At 47.9% G+C, this 21,488-nt stretch overlaps 1 protein-coding gene across 4 annotated transcripts in view; it reads right to left on the reverse strand.

The window, feature by feature from the left end:
• The window catches only part of LOC138770703 (uncharacterized), a 66,860-nt gene that overhangs the window by 40,605 nt on the left and 4,767 nt on the right, over positions 1-21,488 (reverse strand). For 3 of the 4 annotated variants that reach the window (XM_069949870.1, XM_069949871.1, XM_069949868.1), the window contains exons 2-6: positions 5,936-6,157; positions 4,774-4,847; positions 4,479-4,601; positions 3,812-3,899; positions 2,886-3,036 (exon numbers count right to left, since the gene is read on the reverse strand). In XM_069949870.1, coding sequence (XP_069805971.1) covers positions 2,886-2,939 — 54 coding nt within the window. In that variant the 5' untranslated portion in view covers positions 2,940-3,036; positions 3,812-3,899; positions 4,479-4,601; positions 4,774-4,847; positions 5,936-6,157. Of the gene's footprint in view, positions 1-2,885; positions 3,037-3,811; positions 3,900-4,478; positions 4,602-4,773; positions 4,848-4,927; positions 5,031-5,935; positions 6,158-21,488 lie in introns of those variants that run through there. The other variant, XM_069949869.1, reaches the window with a different exon arrangement.

Below are 21,488 nucleotides of genomic sequence, written 5' to 3' on the forward strand. Positions count from 1 at the left end.
ATGCGCCCCATTGCTATGCATGGAAGGAGTCTGTCATGTGCAATATGCGCTCCACAGAGGCAGATAAGGAACGCAGTATGCGCTCCATAGCCATGTATAGGAGGAATAATAAAAAAGATTCACTGTGTGTGAGATAACGTACAGTGTAATAGGAGCAAGACCAGGGATCACTGCAAGGATATAAGGGGATAATAGTGTAAAACGTAATATAAATCTATTAGGGCCCACCATAAATAATGTATAATGATATAGAGAGGTGTGAACAAATATGGCTGATCTGGTAAAAATGGGTATGGCATGAAAGGATGAAAATTAAATAAAAGATACAAATGAGAGAGCTTCATTGAGACCCAGTGGACTGACCGTACGTAGCCTATATATCCACTGGGTCTTCTTTTGCAGTAATCTTCTATCGATGTCTCCACCCCGTGGTGAGGGTCGGATGATCTCCATTACCTGGAATTTAATGCCCCAAGGATCGTCTTGGTGGTTACGGCGCATGTGGGTAGCCACTGGTTTCTCCCTTTCGTGGGTAATGTCTCCCACATGCTCCAGGATTCGGCGTCAAAACTCCCTTTTGGTTTTCCCCACATATCTAAGACCACACGGACAAGTGGCCATATATATGACGTGCTCTGTTTTGCAATTTGCAAATTCTCTGTTTGTATATGAACGTTGGTCTTCCGAACCATGGAATGTGTTGCTGGTAAGGACATACTTGCAAGCCTTACATGACCCACACCTGAAGGTGCCTACTAGTTTGGGTTGTCTCAGCCACATGGTGGACGGTGTGGGGGGGGGAATGACTATGGACTAGTCTATGCCCTAGGTTCCTACCACGTCTGTATGTGATCATTGGTCTGGCATCCACTAACTGAGATGTGAGGGGGTCCGATGTGAGGATGGATTGCGTGATGATGTTCCTTGTGCGGATTAATCAAAGGTGCCTATAATTCTGGTCTTCTGGGAGTCATTTTTCCCACCTTGGGGCGTAAGGAGCAAATTCCTGTCTCTACCCAGGGCATCCTGGTAGGCCCTTTTGAGGGTACTCATGGGATATCCCCTGTCACGGAATCTCTCCTTGAGGGTCTGAGCTTCCTGTTTAAAGGACTGAAGGAACGAGCATTTCCACCTTGCCCTAAGGTATTGTCCCTTGGAGATCCCCCGTGTAGCGGAGCAGGGTGGTGGCTGTCCCATCTCAGCAGGCTATTACCTGCTATTTCACAGTCTTTACACTTACTAGCACTAAGTAACTTTGATCCAATAGACTTGGCACAATGCCAGACATCAAATTGTTGTATAATACTTGGATACTGCTCACGAATAATTTTTCTAATGCTAACGTGGCGGTCAGTGCATATCACACGAATATTTAAATCACTGCTAAGTCGATCTATACACCGAACGAAGGCTTTTTTTTTCCAAAGAAACAGATGATATATTTTGGCTAACCTGTTCTACTTGAAAGTCTAGAATTTTTTTGGAATTTAAATCCATTACTGTATAGGTACAGTACTTCGCACAGAAACCTGGTGAGTCACATTGACCATCACCGGCTACTGCTACTGGTTTACCTGAAATATGTCTTATAGTGTTCTGCCTATCTACAGTCCAAAAATGATTAATTGTTGGAAACAAAAATCTACTTTGATTGGAAAAATGTTTAGTTTTACCAATGAATACTATTCCAATTTTTTTTTTTTAATTAGATACTTTAAGATAGGTGGAGCCACTAAGGAGGATAGCTGAGTGAGGACATTAGTAGGTTTCCAAGTGGCATATTGCCAATACAGGGCTGACTGTCCCATAACTTGATCTGGTGTGATTTGCTACAAATTGCATGTATTGCAACAGCTGAACCTCCAACAACTAATTTATAAGAGGAAATAGAGGACTGACATTTAGGGGTATATTCACAGTGGCATTTCAGTATTAGTTTTTTCAGTTGACTCTCAAAAACAATAAATTTCCTTTCCGAAATAAAATCACTATTATCTAATTGACTAGATTGGTCTGTGTTTGACAAATCAGATTCGGATATACTAAAGTATTCATTAGCCATCAGTGTTCGCTCAAATAAATTTTCTTCCTCCTCAGAAGGCATATAGCTACTATCATAATTTTTTTTTTTTGGAAGCAGAATTTTCTAGTTCAGAGTCAGAGCTAACTAAAAGCCCAGTGAAGGATGGAGATTTAAAAATTGGGGAGATAGGACAATCAAAATGAGGTGTCTTTTGTAAAGAATTGATAACTGGAGATTTGACTTCAGTATCTAGGTTCACAGCTGAGAAATTTTTAACAGGTGTGCAAGTATGTAATTCTTTGGTTTCAACCAATGCAGTAGATTTTGGTTTGGTTAATGGTGGTAAGTTAACTAGGTTACACTGAATTCCAATGTCGTGTGTAAAAGTATTAGAATACACTTGAACTTTTTTATGTTTTTTTTCCAAAAAATGGTTCAGTTTTAGTAGATACATTTTTTACGTTGACTTTCGCTGTAGTAAATTATTTTAATGGCTTAGCAACCACATTTTTTTTTTATCATACATTTCAAAGGTATATTCTGCACCAAGGTCTGGCTTTCGTTAACAGTAGAAGCTTTATCATATTCATTTTCAGCTTTTCTGAATAATTTTGCCGCCTCTGGAGCTAAATTCACATCATATACTACTTCAGGTACTGAGTAGTTATGATCAGAGAAAAAAAGAATATTTTGATGGGCATGTGTACTTATCTAAATTCTTAGATACATTTTCTCTCTCGTTTGTGACACTAGACACTGTGTAAAAAATTGTAGGTCTAGAACCTTTTTTTTAGTACACAACCTTTTTTTCTTATGTCATAACATTGTTCTGAAAAATGACGTGAACATATTCTATATATACCTTTCTTGCTATTTGAAATGCGCTCAGCTGTGTCATTGATATTTTCAAAGCCATTCGGAATGGCTAATAGCCACTGCAAAACCATTTCTTTGTCACTAGGTATCCATTTGGTTTTACATCCTTTCACAAAGCAGGTTGGTATTTTTCCAGCCTAGAGGCATTAAAAATAAAATATAATTAGATTATTATTAAATAATATCTTAAATTTATATATAAATTTTTTTTTAAACTGTTTTTTTTTTTAATTAAATTGAAATATCCTGCTATTGAACTCACATATATTTGTGCGAAATGTTATAAAAATTAGGATTCTACAAGTAATAAACATATGCAAATTCAGGCGTCCATAACAAACAAGAGTCCATTTACACAAAGATTATCCGAAAAGTTATAATTGAAAGACTATATTTGAAAGAATATTATATTATAGAGATTTGAATAAGATAGGAATCTCATGCTATTCTTTATGACCTGATGTATGGATATAATCCTTTGCTGCATTTAGATTCAAGTATCAGTCATAATCTTTCAGTGTAAATGCACCCAAATAAGTTGAAAAAAAAAAAAAAAATTCATCGTAACACCCCATGGCAGTCGCAGGCACGATTAGTGACCCACAGCGCTAACTAATTATGGTTCTGCATCCACGTTGAAATCCAGCGCACAGTCACGGGAGCATCTGCTCGGACTCCTTATCGCTGATGAGATAGAACGCCAGAAGTCTACATAGAGAATACATTGTAAAGCGTGACTTCAGGCGTACAATACCAGGAGTCAGAAGAGGAGTCACAGCAAAGCCTTACGTCATTGCGCCTGGTTAGAGCTGCGCCACGGGACTAGGAACAGCTATGGTGAGTATACATGACAACTTGGGGGGGGGCTGCACTTGGGTTCTCTTTTTTCATTATCAGTAAATTGGGACTTACTTTACAAACGTCTATGCTTCAGACAAAATATAGGAATGTTGGCATCTGTGGGAGTCAATATACTTTGTTATCCAATAATTGCGCAAATCTGAAAATTAGATAAAAATAGTAAATAATGTGACACAACTATTACAATGCAAAAAAAGAGGAGTATTACTATAAAAAGAAATAGTTTATAAAAAAATACATGTGCCAAAAAAACAACCTCTGTTACTGTACATCCAATAATGGAATATAAATTTTATTAAATGATAAAAATAGTGGTCGCAATTCAACGTACAAAGGCAGAAATGCAGGTCCAGAGCTTGCTTTTAGGCACGTTGATTATAGAAGCAATATCCATTTGGACTGGTCATTACAGTAACATAACTTTATAATAACTTTGTTAAATAAATTTTCAATTTTACACATTCGCTACACACACAACTTTTAACATAACAATATTTAAGTGACTGTACCACCAAGACCAGGCTGAAGCACTGGAGGCGGGCCGACCTACCCTTAGTGGGAGGAAACCATTGCCCCTCTATGATAGGGTTCCATTGATTCTAAAAGAGTCGTGTCACGGAGGAGCTGGGGTTTCCTCCCAATAAGGGTGTGTCGGCCGCCTCCAGTGCTTTAGCATGGCCCTGCTAGTACAATCACTTCAAATAAATGCCATACTTACTGGTCACAAAAATTTTTTGTTTATACTCTCTGAAATCGGCGTGCACATATAAAGCACCTCTGGAAAAAAATTATATAAGATCCCCCTGGAATTGAAATCAGTTGGTGCAGCAACCGGTGAAAGCTTCAAAACAGAAAAAATTATGACATCGTTGATAAGTATCTTTTAAAGCATGTAGAGTAAATAAGTTTACAATTACAAAAATTTTTTTTGAGAAATTAGGCTGTATAAAATGCACACAACAGTATCAAAAATATCATAAACAAACTAAATATAAGGGAAAACAATTACCTACCTTTAGAAGTTGACATTTTAAAATAAATGTACTAAAAGTGTAGTAAAAGTAATGCAGAAAATCAATCCAATAACCTAAAAAAAATATAAATTGTGAGATGAAAATATAAATAACTAGTATGAACAATACTACAATATTTAGCCATGTAACGCACTTTTTCATCTGTTTGTGGAGGTTAAAATTCACATATGTACTGTTAACAGCTTCAACACAAAAAGTGGCCCATCAATAGGCAGAGATAAGTATATTTGAAAGCCTGCAGAGTATGAAATGAAAAAAAAAAAAAAATTTTAATACTATGCTGTAAAAAAAAAAATTATATATAGATAACATATAAAAATTGATGAAAAAGATTAACTACCTTGAGAAATTGATCTGTCTCTATCCAAATCTGAAAGGCAATACAATTACCTGAAAAATATAAAAATACAGCAATAAAAGAATAAGATTTTGACATGTAAATCACCCTGGGATAAATATAATAAAACATTGCAGCTCACACTTTGCACAAACTCCACCTGTGCTGCTCACACTTCACACAAACTCCATATGTAAATACATATTAATCATGTGAAAGCAGGTTAAACATCTATGCCCAATGTTCTGCTGAAGTGCAGTTTAATAAAGTATTGTGAGCTTTACAGGCCAAAAGTGCGCACTCCTCACACATTTCCTGCCACTAGTCTCTTCCCGCCAATTCTACCACAGCAACTAATTCCCGCCAAGCCCACAAAGCCATAAAATGAGAAGACATTACCTGGCACCTTATGCTGATAACTATGTACCGCTATGATATCCAAACTGTGCCCAATCCAAAGATAACCCACATACCACCTCATGCTGCGGCATGTGCGTGCCCCCACCACCTCATAGCAGGGAAACAAGCGCGCGGACGAGACACCATGCTGCTGTATGTGCGCGCCCACGCCACAGCATGCTGGCGGACATGTACAGAATAAGCAAACTGTGCCCAACCTACAGATTACACACATACCACCTCATGCTGCGTCATGTACATACCCCCACCACCTCATGCTGCTGTATGTGCACGCCCACGCCACAGCATGCTGGCGTACATGCGCAGCCCCTAACGCAAACAACACCGCCTGCTCCACCATTTTACAGTAAAAACATAAAGTAAAAGAATGTGGTTAGAACTTACCTGAAAACGCGTGCTCCAGCTATGTGTCTGTAAGCTCGTCTGCCTCCTCTGCTCATCTTTCTCCTCAGCTTGTTTCTGTTCCAGCCCCATGGGTGGGAGATAAGCTGAGTAGGCGGAGGAAAGGCGGTCCTAAATTAAGGAGAAGGCGGAGGGATGAGTTGAAGACGTCACACTGTAGTCCAAAGGAAGTAGAGCACGCTGCTCACTGTGAGATCCGGTTTGCTGAATAGAGACAGGAGAAAGCAGGGGGTCACAACAAGATCACATGATGCAGTGACCAGATAAAACCGGTGAAAATTACAGAAAACCAGCAATGGGATTTAGGTGAAAATTGGAAAGGTAAATAAACATTACTTATATATATATATAAAAGAGAAGAAAAAAAAGTGAACTGCTTCTTTTACTTCTTTTCAGTCTGACACAAAATTCAGAAAATTCAGTCCTGCAGGAAGTGGTGTATTCTCTCCAGTCTGACACAATGCTCTCTGCTGCCACCTCTGTCCATGTCAGGAACTGTCCAGAGCAGGAGAGGTTTTCTATGGCGATTTGCTGCTGCTCTGGACAGTTCCTGACATGGACAGAGGTGGCAGCAGAGAGCACTGTATAAGACTGGACAGAATACAACACTTTCTGCAGGGCATACAGCAGCTGATAAGTACTGAAAGAGTTCTTGAGATTTTTAAATAGAAGTCATTTACAAATCTGTATAACTTTCTGATACCAGAATAGGTACATCCAGGAAGCAGCAAACGTGCAATAAAGTGCAAAAAGTGTTTTTTCAAAATTATCTGAGCGCCGGCCATGTTCTATGTGTCGCCCCCTGCCCCCTGGTGTCACCTCCTCCTCCAGCGCACTGTCCGCTCCCAGTGTCGGCAGGTTGGTATTTGTTGAATGGAGAGAGGGATCCCGAGAAGCTGAGCACACACACACCCTGGAGAACATGGAGCAGGATGAGAGGAGAGCGGGGGAGCAGTGCGGGCCCTGTTATTAGTGGCAGCAGGAGAGAGATGGAGCGCACACACAGGAGGCACAGAGAAACGAAGCGCACACACAGGAGGCACAGAGAGACAGAGCGCACACACAGGAGGCACAGAGAGACGGAGCGCACACACAGGAGGCTAAGAGAGGCAGAGGGCACACAAAAGAGGCATAGAGAGACAAAGCGCACGCAAAGGAGGCATAGAGAGACAGAGCGCACACACAGGAGGCACAGAGAGACGGAGCGCATACACAGGAGGCACAGAGAAACGGAGCGCATACACAGGAGGCACAGAGAGACGGAGCGCACACACAAGAGGCACAGAGAGACGGAGCGCACACACTGGAGGCACAGAGAGACGGAGTGCGCACACACAGGAGGCACAGAGAGATGGAGAGCACACACAGGAGGCATAGAGAGACGGAACGCACACACAGGAGGCACAGAGAGACGGAGCGCACACACAGGAAGCACAGAGACGGAGCACACACCCAGGAGGCACAGAGAGACAGAGCGCACACACAGGAGGCACAGAGAGACAGAGCGCACACACAGGAGGCACAGAAAGACGGAGCACGCACAGAGAGACAAAGCGTAAACACAGGAGGCACAGAGAGGCGGAATGCGCACACAGGTGGCATATAGAGACGGAGCGCACAAACAGGAGGCATAGAGAGACTGCGGGCGCACACAGGAGGCACAGAGAGACGAAGCGCACACACAGGAGGCACAGAGAGACAGAGCGCACACACAGGAGGCACAGAGAGACAGAGTGCACACACAGGAGGCTAAGAGAGGCGGAGCGCACACAAAAGAGGCATAGAGATACGAAGCGCACACAAAGGAGGCATAGAGAGACAGAGCGCACACACAGGAGGCACAGAGAGACGGAGCGCACACACAGGAGGCACAGAGAGACGGAGCGCATACACAGGAGGCACAGAGAGACGGAGCGCACACACAGGAGGCACAGAGAGACGGAGCGCACACACTGGAGGCACAAAGAGACGGAGTGCACACACAGGAGGCACAGAGAGACGGAGCGCACACACAGGAGGCACAGAGACATGGAGCGCACACACAGGAGGCAAAGAGAGACGGAGCGCACACACAGGAGGCACAGAGAGACGGAGCGCATACACAGGAGGCACAGAGAGAGACGGAGCGCACACACAGGAGGCACAGAGAGACGGAGCGCACACACTGGAGGCACAGAGAGACGTAGTGCGCACACAGGAGGCACAGAGAGACGAAGCGCACACACAGGAGGCACAGAAAGACGGAGCGCACGCACACAGGTGGCATATAGAGACGGAGCGCACACACAGGAGGCATAGAGAGACTGCGCGCGCACACAGGAGGCACAGAGAGACGGAGCACACACACAGGTGGCATAGAGAGATGGAGCGCACACACAGGAGGCATAGAGAGATGGAGCGCACGCACAGGTGGCATAGATGACCCGAAAGGAAACCAGGGGGGGGGGGGGGGGGGGGGACACATTGCCTGGACTGCAAGTGAGGAGCTACTGCCCCCAAACCTTAGACAGTGGCTGCATGGCCTGTTGGGAAAGGAGGGTGCTGATCTTATAGGGGAGGTCACAGCAGCACAGAGGATGTTAGGAGAGAAGGGTGCTGATCTTATAGGGGAGGTCACAGCAGCACAGAGGATGTGAGGAGAGGAGGGTGCTTATTTTATGGGGGAGGTCACAGCAGCCCAGAGGATGTCAGGAGAGGAGGGTGCTGATCTTATAGGGGAGGTCCCAGCAGCACAGAGGATGTGAGGAGAGGAGGGTGCTTATTTTATGGGGGAGGTCACAGCAGCCCAGAGGATGTCAGGAGAGGAGGGTGCTGATCTTATAGGGGAGGTCCCAGCAGCACAGAGGATGTCAGGACAGGAGGGTGCTTATCTTATAGGGAAGGTCATAGGGTCCCAGCAGCACAAAGGATGTCAGGAGAGGAGGGTGCTAATCTTTTAGGAGAGGTCCCAGCAGCACAGAGGATGTCAGGAGAGGAGGGAGCTGATCTTATAGGAGAGGTCAAAGCAGCACAGAGGATGTCAGGAGAGGAGGGTGCTGATCTATAGGGGAGGTCACAGGGTCACAGCAGCACAGAAGATGTCAGGAGAGGAGTGTGCTGATCTTATAGGGGAGGTCCCAGTAGCACAGAGGATGTCAGGAGAGGAGTGTGCTGATCTTATAGGGGAAGTCACAGCAGCACAGAGGATGTCAGGAGAGGCGGGTGCAGATCTAATAGGGGAGGTCACAGCAGCACAGAGGATGTCAGGAGAGGAGGGTGCTGTTGTTATAGAGGAAATCCCAGCAGCACAGAGGATGTCAGGAGAGGGGGTGCTGAGTTTATAGGGGAGGTTTAAGGGTCCCAGCAGCACAGAGGATGTCAGGAGAGGAGGGTGCTGATGTTATAGGGGAGGTCCCAGCAGCACAGAGGATGTCAGGAGAGGAGGGTGCTGATCTTATAGGGGAGGTCACAGCAGCACAGAGGATGTCAGGAGAGGAGGGTGATGATCTTATAGGGGAGGTCCCAGCAGCACAGAGGATGTCAAGAGAGGAGGGTGATGATCTTATAGGGGAGGTCACAGGGTCCCAGCAGCACAGAGGATGTAAGGAGAGGAGGGTGCTGATCCTATGGGGGGAGGTCACAGTAGCACAGAGGATCTCAGGAGAAAAGGGTGCTAATCTTATAGGAGAGGTCACAGCAGCACAGACGATGTCAGGAGAGGAGAGTGCTGATCTTATAGGGGAGGTCACAGGGTCCCAGCAGCACAGAGGATGTCAGGAGAGGAGGGTGCTGATCTTATAGGGGAGGTCACAGCAGCACAGAGGATGTCAGGAGAGGAGTGTGATGATCTTATAGATCACAGCAGCACAGAGGATTTCAGTAGAGGAGAGTGCTGATCTTGTAGAGGCATCACAGCAGCACAGAGGATGTCAGGAGGGGAGGGTGCTGATCTTATAGGAGAAGTCACAGCAGCACAGAGGATGTCAGAAGAGGAGGGTGCTGATCTTATAGGAGAGGTCACAGCAGCACAGAGGATGTAAGGAAAGGAGGGTGCTGATCTTTTAGGGGAGGTCACAGCAGCACAGAGGATGTCAGGAGAGGAGGGTGCTGATCTTATAGGGGAGGTTTAAGGGTCCCAGCAGCACAGAGGATGTCAGTAGAGAAGGGTGCTGATCTTACAGGAGAGGTCACAGCAGCACAGAGGATGTCAGGAGAGGAGGGTGCTGATCTTATAGGGAAATCACAGCAGCACAGAGAATGTCAGGAGAGGAGGGTGCTGGTCTGATAGGGGAGGTCACAGCAGCACAGAGGATGTCAGGAGAGGAGGGTGCTGATCTTATAGGGGAGGTCACAGGGTCCCAGCAGCACAGAAGATGTCAGGAGAGGAGGGTGCTGATCTTATAGGAGAGGACACAGCAGCACAGAGGATGTCAGGAGAGAAGGGTGCTGATCTTAAAGGGGAGGTCACAGGGTCCCAGCAGCACAGAAGATGTCAGGAGAGGATGGTGCTGATCTTATAGCGGAGGTCACAGCAGCACAGAGGATGTCAGGAGAGAAGGGTGCTGATCTTATAGGGGAGGTCACAGCAGCACAGAGGATGTCAGGAGAGAAGTGTGCTGATTGCGGGTTCAGAGAGCTGTCAGCGTGCTGGGCGCTGTACACATTGTGCAGGGTGTGGAGCCGCTCTGGGAGGAGGAGAAAGAGGAGAGCGGCTGAACGTTACCAAACTTTAGACAGTGGCTGCATGGCCTGCCGGGAGAGGAGAGTGCTGTCATTGCATGCGGCTGCAGCCATGGCAACGTGCACAGTGTGGGGCTGTCAGGACTGCAAGTCTCAAGAACACTGCTGCTGAGAGTTGTTGTTATATTGGAAGGCTGCTGCTGCTGCAACTCTGCAACTCCCAGCATACCTCGTTGTGCACTACAACTCCCAGCATACCTCCTTGTGCACTACAACTCTCAGCATACCTACTTGTGCACAACAACTATCATAGCTGCAGTCTGGGGGCCCTCCCTCCAGACTGCGGCTATAATAGTTGTTGTGCACAAGGAGGTATATTTGTATTTTTTTTTTTTTGAGGTATCGAACTAGTATTGAGTATCGAAATAAAAAAGCTGGTATCGTGACATCGCTAGCAGGGCCTAGGCCTGTAATGCCTCTCTGTGCTTGCTCCCCACCTCTCTGCATTTCAGTAACGATCCAGGGCTGGATTGTGTCCTCCTTTACCGTAAGAATATTGGGCTTGCACCACTGCTAGCGGGGTAATATAATGGCAGTTATAGTTTGGCAACAGCTGAAAAGTCACTGACTGGGAAAGAAAGATTTAGGAAAACTGTTTATTTAAAGGAGAAGTCCGGCCAAAATAAGTTTTTGATATGTTGTTACTTATGAAAAGTTATACAAATTTCTAATGTACATTAATTATGGGAAATGCACATATACTGCTATTTCCCTTAATTTAGTAGATCAGGAAGTGTTAGAAATATCTCTGAAGAAGTGACGTCACGACCCAGGGTGTAATTCCTATGGAGTGTCCAGCAGGGGGCGCTCTCAATATAGAAGTCTATGGGACTTTATTGTTTCTATGGGTTTCTATGTAATGTAATGTAATGTAATGTACAGTGCTTTATTGAATGAATACATCTATGGAATACTTTGGGGAGCAAGTGTCCTTGCTCCCCAAAGTATTGCATAAATGTATTCATTCAATACACAGTAAGCCCGCCAATCCGCCGCATTTCCGCCGAATTTCCGCCGCATTCCCGCCGATCCGCCACACGCTGATCCGCCGCATTCCCGCCGATCCGGACCATATACATTGAACTACAGCTCCCATCATCTGCTTATAGTATGAACAGGTGATGGGATATCACATGCCGCCGGGCGCAGGAGGGAGCCGCTCAGTACACAGGAGCGCTCCCCCCTCCTCCTCCTCCTTCCGTGATAACTTCCGCCTATAGCACTGCTGACTCCCTGCCTAGCCGCCGCTCTCCGCTCACATATACCGGCTCCCGGCATCAGCGCGGACACCAGGATGTATCGGGAGCCGGTATGTATGGGGGGGAGAGCGGAGAGCGGCGGCCAGGCAGGGACTCAGCATTGGTATACTCCTGTGTATACTCCTGTGTACTGAGCGGCTCCCCCCTGCGCCCGGCGGCATGTCATATCCCTTACCCAGCTACAGCTCCCATCACCTGTTCATACTATAAGCAGATGATGGGAGCTGTAGTTCAATGTATATGGTCCGGATCGGCGGGAATGCGGCGGATCAGCGTGTGGCGGATCGGCGGGAATGCAGCGGGAATGCGGCGGATCGGCGGCCTTACTGTGTATTGAATGTATTGAATGAATACATTTATGCAATACTTTGGGGAGCAAGGACACTTGCTCCCCAAAGTATTCCATAGATGTATTCATTCAATAAAGCACTGTACACTACATTACATTACATTACATTGAAACACATAGAAACAATAAAGTCCCATAGACTTCTATATAGAGAGCGCCCCCTGCTGGACACTCCATAGGAATTACACCCTGGGTCGTGACGTCACTTCTTCAGAGATATTTCTAACACTTCCTGATCTACTAAATTAAGGGAAATAGCTCTATATGTGCATTTCCCATAATTAATGTACATTAGAAATTTGTATAACTTTTCATAAGTAACAACATATCAAAAATTAATTTTGGCCGGACTTCTCCTTTAATCCAGCGTTCTCCAACAAGTGACTCACTCTACAGTTGCTGCAAAACTGCAACTTCCATCATGCACTACTGGCAGGACATGACGGGAGTTGTATTTTGGCAACAGCTGAAGAGCCAGTTGTTGGGAAACAATGATTTAGGAGGACAGTGGCCCAATTTATCTAGGGGGGCAGTGACAGGGGGGCATTGTCACAGTTCATAAGTGCAAAGTTTTTTGCACCAAGAGAGGGGCTAACTACAGACTGAAGCACAAAGTGCAGCTCACCTAGAGATGGGGGGGACAAAGAGGGTCCTGTTACTTTTTGGGAGCTCTATGACGGGGCCTTGTAGAAAGGAGGGGAAGGTGCTTAAAAAGTAAAGTGCCTAAGATGTTTGCCTGGCAGAGGGGTGCCATCAATAAGGGGACATGCTGTTTTACTGTTGCTACATGATTTACTCCACAAAGGGGCCACGAAAACCTGGAGCTGGCCCTGGCTACAAACATGTATTGGGCTGTAACAATCTGCAAAATATCCTCCATGTCTGAACTCACCCTACATCGTTCTGAGAGGCCATAAAAGCCTATTTCACATGTGACATTGTATAGTGGGTGACATGGCTAAAGCTAGGTTCAAACGTTTCATGGATGCAAATACGGATGTAATTGTGTGCCATCCGGTTGGATCCGGTTTTTCCATTGACTTGTGCTCCAACCTGAAACAACAACTTCCCTCATGACAACCTGACGACGTGCCCGGGCATGCTCATGAAATCACTACGACAAGCAGTGACATCACGTAAGTGACATAATTGGTGATGTCATCCAAGGGCCCTATAAAAGAAGGTGCAGAGACTCAGACTCTCTGTTCTTAGGGACTCACTAGCGATCACACTGTCTGTACTACCTTGCTTTCTGCCTGTGTATACTGCCAGTTTTTTCTTGTGTTTCTGATTTTTGTCAGTACATGGAGAGAGAGAGGAGAGGATTGACAGGGATCTTGCCATTTTTGGCAACCTCCTGTACTATTTGGTTCCTATCCTGGTGGGCTGTCTTTCCACCAGACAACCATTCACCTTGATTGAACCCTTCATCAACCAGCTGAGTTTAGGCAATTCCATCAGCGACCCGCTCAGCTGGGACAACATCACTTGGGGCCTTCAGTGGCTGAACAGTTCCATCAGGGAGCAGCCCAGCTGAAAGATTACCACCAACCTGCAAAGGCCCAACTCCAGCACCATCAAAATGCAGAGTCCAAACAACATCATTGTAGACCTGCCTGACTGTGACCTAATTTCAATCACCAGCCATGTCCAGAGAGCAGCAGCTGCCTTCACTGACCTGCTTAGTTGACTTACTGCTATTAGTGATATGCTCAGCTGGTTATCCACCACTAGCCACCTGCTAAGCAGGACTTTCACTAGTAGCGCCCAGCTGACCTGGATCACAGCTGCTGTAGAGCGAGTGAGTGTGATCACCACCACCAGTGATTACATCATCTGGATCTGCAGCATCAGAGACCTGATCGCCTGGACCACCACGATGACCACAGCCGCCTGGATCACCAACACTACCACCAGTGAGCTGTTGACATTGATTTCCACCCTGACCACCAGCGATTTGCAGGACACACTGAGCAGCATAAGTGAGAAGCTGGTGTGGATTGCCACAACCCTCCAGCTTCTCACTTGGGTGACCAGTCGCTGCAACAGGTGCGCTTGGCTGATAACTGCGGGTTAGGCGTTGTCTTGGACTACCACCACCAGCAGGATGCTGATCGGCTTCCTACAGAGCATCAGACTTATCACCTGATACTTCTCCAGTACCAAGGAGCTGAGGAAATGCCTGGCCATCATCTCCAAGGAAGTGCTCAGCAGCTTCCCCACCGCCACTACACCACGCTCCGAGGGACATCCCAACCGCCGACAGCGAATGATTTAAAATGATCGGACAACATCACCAGAGGCCTGCAGTGGCTGAACAGTTCCATCAGAGAGCAGCCCAGCTGGAAGATTACCACCAACCTGCAGAGGCCCAATTCCACCACCATTAACCTGCAGCGTAGCAACTCCAGCACCATCAAAATGCAGAGTTTAAACAACACCACTGGAGACCTGCCCAACTGGAATATGACCACCTGTTAGGGCTGGGCGATATACCGCAAAAATACCGATACCGTCACTGGCGTCGGTTAACCGAACTCAACTTAGCCAGGACGGTATCTGCGGTAATTTAGCATTTCCCAGAGAGCTCCTGCACGCAGTCGCGGCCCAGCGTGAGTGTTGCACGTTATGTGCAGGGACGCCGGAATCAGAGCGGGAGGTGGAGGAGCAGCAGGGCCCAGGTGAGAATGCCCGAGTGCACAGCCCTCCCCCCGCACCCGTCCAGTCTGAGCGCCCGCCCTCCCCCTGTCCCGTCCGGCGTCCCTGCACACACAGGACATTAACGTGCAGCACTCGCCGGGAGGGGGAGTTGGGGGACCGGCACCAGTCCTGTCCGAGCGCCCTTCTCCTCCGGCTGGCGAGCGCTGCACGTTAATGTCCTGTGTGTGCAGGGACGCCAGTGTGCGCGCGGGAAGTGGAGGAGCAGCAGGGTCCAGGGGAGAATGTCCTGAGTGCACAGCCCTTCCCCCGTCCCGCCGATCCGGTCCTGTCCGGCGTCCCTGCACACACAGGACATTAACATGTGCAGCGCTCACCGGCCGGAGGAGAAGGGCGCTCGGACATGACTGGTGCCGGTCCCCCCCCCCCCCTTTCCTCCCGGCGAGCGCTGCACATTAATGTCATGTGTGTGCAGGGACGCCGGTCAGATCTCAAGGTGGAGGAGCATATGCATGCAGCTCCCTGTGTACCCATCCACCCCTGCCCCCCCCCCCTGTGTACCCATCCACCCCTGCCCCCCCCCCTGTGTACCCCTACACCCCTGCGTACCCATCCACCCCTGCCCGGCCCCCCTGCGTACCCATCCACCCCTGCCCGGCCCCCCTGCGTACCCATCCACCCCTGCCCGGCCCCCCTGCGTACCCATCCACCTCTGCCCGCCCCCCCGTAAACCCATCCACCTCTGCCCGCCCCCCGTAAACCCATACACCCCTGCCCGCCCCCCCGTAAACCCATACACCCCTGCCCGCCTCCCCGTACACCCCTTCCCACCTCCCCGTAGAGGGAATAGATAGATAGGGAATAGATAGATAGGGAATAGATAGATAGATAGAATAGATAAAGCAGCAAGAGTCCGCAGCACACCAGCATGTAGTAAAGAGTGGTTCATTCCATCAAATAAGTTGCAGGATACGACGTTTCAATTCACTCCAGAATCATTTTCAAGCATGCTTATCTCTTCACTATATGCTGGTGTGCTGCGGACTCTTGCTGCTTTGTATTTTGGGATCCCCTGCCAAAGGCCTTTCTGTGTTCAGCACCCTCTACTTCAGCCTTGGATGTGCGTCTGTCACCCTGGATAGATAGATAGATAGATAGATAGATAGATAGATAGATAGATAGATAGATAGACAGATAGATAGGGGATAGATAGATATCTTTACAGCGTGTCAGTCCAGTGCCATCTACAGCCCCCTATAATGTACGTCCCTGTACTGTCACCTGTATATACTATATACCCATCATATATACTCTGGGTACCTATAGTACATAGCTATATTCCTGTATATACACGTCCTGTAGCGTGCACATAGCTGTATACCTGTATATACATGTCCTGTAGTGTGTACCTAGCTTGGGTTGCTGCTCATTGAGTTACTGTACTTTTTTTAACTTTATTGAAACAAACTATCCCCAGTTTGGCACGGCCGAGTGGGTGTGGCTTGCAAAAGGGGTGTGGCTTACAAAGGGGGCGTGTCATAGTTATCGTCCAATTATCGTTACCGCAGCTACATATGCGATAAACCGCGATATTGATTTAGGCCAATATCGCCCAGCCCTACCACCTGTGACCTCATTTCCATCACCAGCCATCTCCAGAGCGCAGCAACCGCCTTCATTGACCTGCTTAGCTGGATATCCACCACCAGCCGCCTGCTGAGCTGAACTTTCACTAATAGTGACCTGCTGACTTGGATCACAGCTGCTGTAGAGCGAGTGAGTGTGATCACCACAACCAGTGATTACATCAACTGGATCTGTAGCATCAGAGACCTGATCGCCTGGACCACCACCCTCACCAGCTTCCTAGAGATCTGGATGACCACAGCCACCTGGATCACCACCACTACTAACGGTGAGCAGATCACGTGGATTTCCACCATCAGCACCAGCGATCTGCAGGCAATGCTGAGCAGCATCAGTGAGAAGCTGGTGTGGATTGTCTCAACCCTCCAGCTATGCACTTGGGTCACCTGCCGCTGCAACAGGTTCTCATGGCGGATCACAGCGAGTGAGACATTGTCCTGGACTACCACCACCAGCAGGATGCTGATCGGCTTCCTACAGAGCATCAGACTGATCCTGCGATGTTTAACCAGTACCGAGGAGCTGAGGAAATGCCTGGCCATCATCTCCATGGAAGTGCTCAGCGGCTTCCCCGCCGCCACCACCACCACACCACGCTCCGAGGGGCATCCCTACCGCCAACAACGAACGATTTTAAAAATCTTAAATAAAAGTTTTGGCAAGGGAGAAGCTGGGGGGCAGGGGGAGTATCTGGAGGGGGAAGGGAAGAAGCTGGGTGGCAGGGGAGAAGCTGGGGGGGCAAGGGAGAAGCTGGGGGGGGGGGGGAAGGGGAGAAGCTGGGGGCAGGGGGACAGGCAGGGGGAGCAGATGTGGACAGGGGGAGAAGCTGGGGTGCAGGATGAGCAGCTGGGGGGTGCAGGGGGAGATGCTGGGGAGGCAGGGGGAGAACCTAGGGGGCAAAGAGAGCAGCTGAGGGGGTGCAGGGGGAGAACCTGGGGGGGCAGGGAAGAAGCTGGGAGGGCAGGGGGAGCAGAGGGGGGCAGGGGGAGAACCTGGGGGGCAGGGAGAGCAGCTGGGGGTGCAGGGGGAGAAGCTGGGGGGCAGATGGGGGCAGGGGGAGAACCTAGGGGGCAAAGAGAGCAGCTGGGGAGGGTGCAGGGGGAGAAGCTGGGGGGGGCAGGGGGAGAAGCTGGGGGGCAGGGAGAGCAGCTGGAGGGGTGCACGGGGAGAAGCTGGGGGGAGGGGGAGCAGATGTGGGCAGGGGGAGAAGCTGGGGGGCAGGTAGAGCAGCTGGGGGGGTGCAAGGGGAGAAGCTGGTGGGGGCAGGGGAGCAGATGCGGGCAAGGGGAGAAGCTGGTGGGCAGGGAGAGGAGCTGGGGGGGGGTGCAGGGGGAGAAGCTGGGGGGGCAGGAAGAGCAGCTGGGGGGCAGAGGGAGCAGATGGGGTGGGGGAAGAACCTGGGGGTATGCAGAGCAGCTGGGGGAGCAGGGGGAGAAGCTGGGGGAAAGAAGGAGCAGCCGGGGGGCAGAGGTAGGCTAGGCAGGTCCCCTGCCATGCAGCTTCAGGGACGGCCAGACTGAGCTTCCGGCACACACTACCTCTATCACAAACGGAAGCTCATAGCTGCAGCCCCGCAGTTCCCAACTTCCCTCGTGCTCGGCGGCACATGTGACGTCATTGCGCCGAGCAGGGGAGAAGTCCGGGGCTCCAGCTATGTGCTTCCAGCATGTGATAGAGGCAGTGTGTGCCGGAAGCTCAGCCTGACCGGCCCCGAAGCAGCACAATGCCCCAATACACCCCCCCCGCCCCCCCGCGGGCGCAGACTAGGCACCCGTGGTCCAGTGCCTATGGTGGGCCCCTTTAATCGGGGGTTAAAAATATCATCCTTTTTTTAGAAAATAAAAATACTTTGTTCCCTACGCACCGGACCACGGGTGCCTAGAGGCAAATGCGGCCCTGGGTGCCGCCCCTGACTAGTGGCCACTCAACCCTCATATGTGGCGCTGTGTTATAAATGCGTGGTGGTGGGGCGCTGCCTAATGCTCATATGTGGCGCCATATTATAAACATAGGGAGGTCGCCAATCTATGCTCATATGCGGCACTATATTATAAGTGTGTGTGTGTGTGGGGGGGGGGAACACCTATCAACCCTCATATACGGCGCTATATTTGGGCGTGTATGCATTTTAAATGTGTATGTGGGCAGTGTCGGACTGGGGTACCACGGGCACACCAGGGAAACTGATTCTAGGGGCCCACCATACATACAAAGACATAACCAGCGCTAAACCTTTCACATTAGTACAGCTAATTTGCATAAAGCTGTGAATGTGACCAGGGCACCACCAGTCACTTGTAAAATTGACGTTTCTGTGGCTTAGACCTCCAACAATGGCTAGATTGTCACTCAGTCTATCATAGAGCAAGTGAGGGCCTGATGGAATGAGGTTCTAACCCCCAGACGAGGTTTCAGCACTGACACCCCAACTAATCGAAACATTTCATATGTCTGCATGATACGTCAAATGCTTTTTTTTTATGACAATCCAGGCTCTTGCACACATGTATGCCCCCATAAATGCGCCATCCAGCACAGCATGCTGCCCAAGTCTATGGAGCCCGGCTGCTATTTTGGCAATATAATAACAGAAACTATTATTTGGCGGTTGTGCTGATTACAGGAGACGAGCTTCATACAATGTAGTGGAGAGGGTCTCTCACCAAGATCTCAACCAATCTAACCCTCTGATATGTCAAAAGTTCACTAATATATACTAATATACTAATCCCACAATTACAAACAATATCACTACATAAAGGACAAATAATACTGCCAAGACCAATATGACCAATGACACCTCTAGACAGGGTACAAATAATCGTCTACACCATGACAAATTACCCTGTATAGTACTGCTCTTAAGGCCCTATTACACGAAAAGACTACCGGTTTACTTTGCCGATTACCAGCTGTTTAGGTTGATAATTTTCCTGAAATAGGACATATTAAAAGGGCATAATTTATGCAGCAACGGTCATCTGCGCACTGCTCTGTGCAACAGTTGTGGCGACAATGGACCGCCGCTGCCTTTAATGGGCAGCATGAATGATGTAAGGATCCTCCCGCTGCTCCCCACTCGTCTGTATGTGTAATAGCACAGGCAGAGAGTGGGGGACGAAGGGGAAGTAAAAACTGACCTGACAGGTCGGCATTCACTTCCCCCTTGTTATGGTGCTGTGTAATACTGTCATATAGAAAACACAATACAAAGAGTAACATTGCCCCAGTCGTTCACTTTCCTTTTCTTTTCCTTCTGGCCTAGATGGCTATAGTGGCTTCTTCCAGCCATGACGTCTCTAGAATCTGCCAAATAAATATCTTTGTATAGAAGTGTCGGTATCAGATAGTGGTGGTGCTTGTGGTTCGAGTAGACACAGTAGAAAAGAATTCTCCGGCACTCACCGAAATCGCTTGCTCTTTAAACTTTTATTCCAACATGGAAATGCACAAACAGACAGGCAGGATGCGCTTCTGCATTACCACCTTTCTCAACTGCAAGTAGGTAGGGACAGTTGGTGGGTTCAGCATCAGGCTCACTGTTTGTCTTGTCCCTGCCTCCCCTGTCCTGACACTGATTTTATAAAAGATTTTATATAGTTTACATCGTTATCGTTAAATCGTTCAGAACAAAGTCTTAATGGTTTGGTTAAATAGCAGTTAACGATTAAATTACGAACGAGAAATCGTAATCGCTTAATGGGACCTGGACCCATTTTTTATTGTTGCTCGTTCACACATCATTCGCATGGAATAAGACGTCGCTCCCTGTAGCCATCTGTTAAACAGTGGTTAAACGTACATCTCCTTGGTGTACGTGCATTTCTTGAGTTATGACAGCTGTATTCCTATCAGCTGACATACGTTCTTTGTCCGTCATAAAAAATACAGAATACTTCACATCTGTTATACCCAGTAATTAATTGTCCATCTGATTTGTGTGCGTGGATTTATCGAGAGTGGGTAGATCTGTTGATTTTTTTTTTAGTCCTTTAAAGGGCTCCAATATGCAAGGTCTATATGCACACTTCACTTTTTAAACAAAGCCAAAAATGGTATGAGGGGAAAGATGTTAAAAAGAACTCCCCATCCAACAGATAGATCAAATATAAGAAAATGATTGCTCTTTATTAAATATATTTAAAGAAAATCAACAATAATCAAATACATATAATAGGAGCTGGAGCCTATACAAATGACCCGGTGACCCGGTTACATAATTTCCGGTTTCGCCGATGATACACAGGGCGCTTTTAATTACAAGCCTGCAGCGGCACGCGTGTGGGGATATGTACCTGATTGGTCTAATGGGATATAAAAAGAGAGGGGGCAATGCACCTAGGATTACACTGCATTGAGCGCTTTCATTAGCAGTCAGCAGTGTTATCATTTGGCTGGTCTCCCTGAGATCAGCAATCTGTTTCTCTTAGGAGCAGCTCCTGTCACTTACCGATCGGGACCTCCGCAGTGTGACTGTGGGGGTCCCGATTGCTTTCACAGACCGTCGGAGGTCTCTTACCTTCCTCCATGCGGTCCGATCGGCGCTCAACTGATTGAGTCTGCCACAGGCAGGCTCAATCAGCAGAACGCCTATTACACTGATCAATGCTATGCCTATGGCATAGCAATGATCAGTGTATGTAATCTAATGATTGTATGTAAAAGTCCCTTAAGAGGACTTAAAAAGTTTTTTACAATACCCCAAAGCCTTTTCCCATTTGATAAATAAAACATATAAAAATAATAAAAAAAACATATTATATACCATAGTGTGCGTAATTGTCCTAGCTAATAAAATATAACAATCGTCATTCCGTACGGCAAACAGCGTTTTTTCCTATTTCACCAATTTATATTTTCATAAATAATATTTTGGGGGTTCTGTCATACATGTTATGGTAGA

The sequence above is a fragment of the Dendropsophus ebraccatus genome, chromosome 13 (genome assembly GCF_027789765.1).
Source record: "Dendropsophus ebraccatus isolate aDenEbr1 chromosome 13, aDenEbr1.pat, whole genome shotgun sequence".
Classification (NCBI taxonomy): Eukaryota; Metazoa; Chordata; class Amphibia; order Anura; family Hylidae; genus Dendropsophus; species Dendropsophus ebraccatus.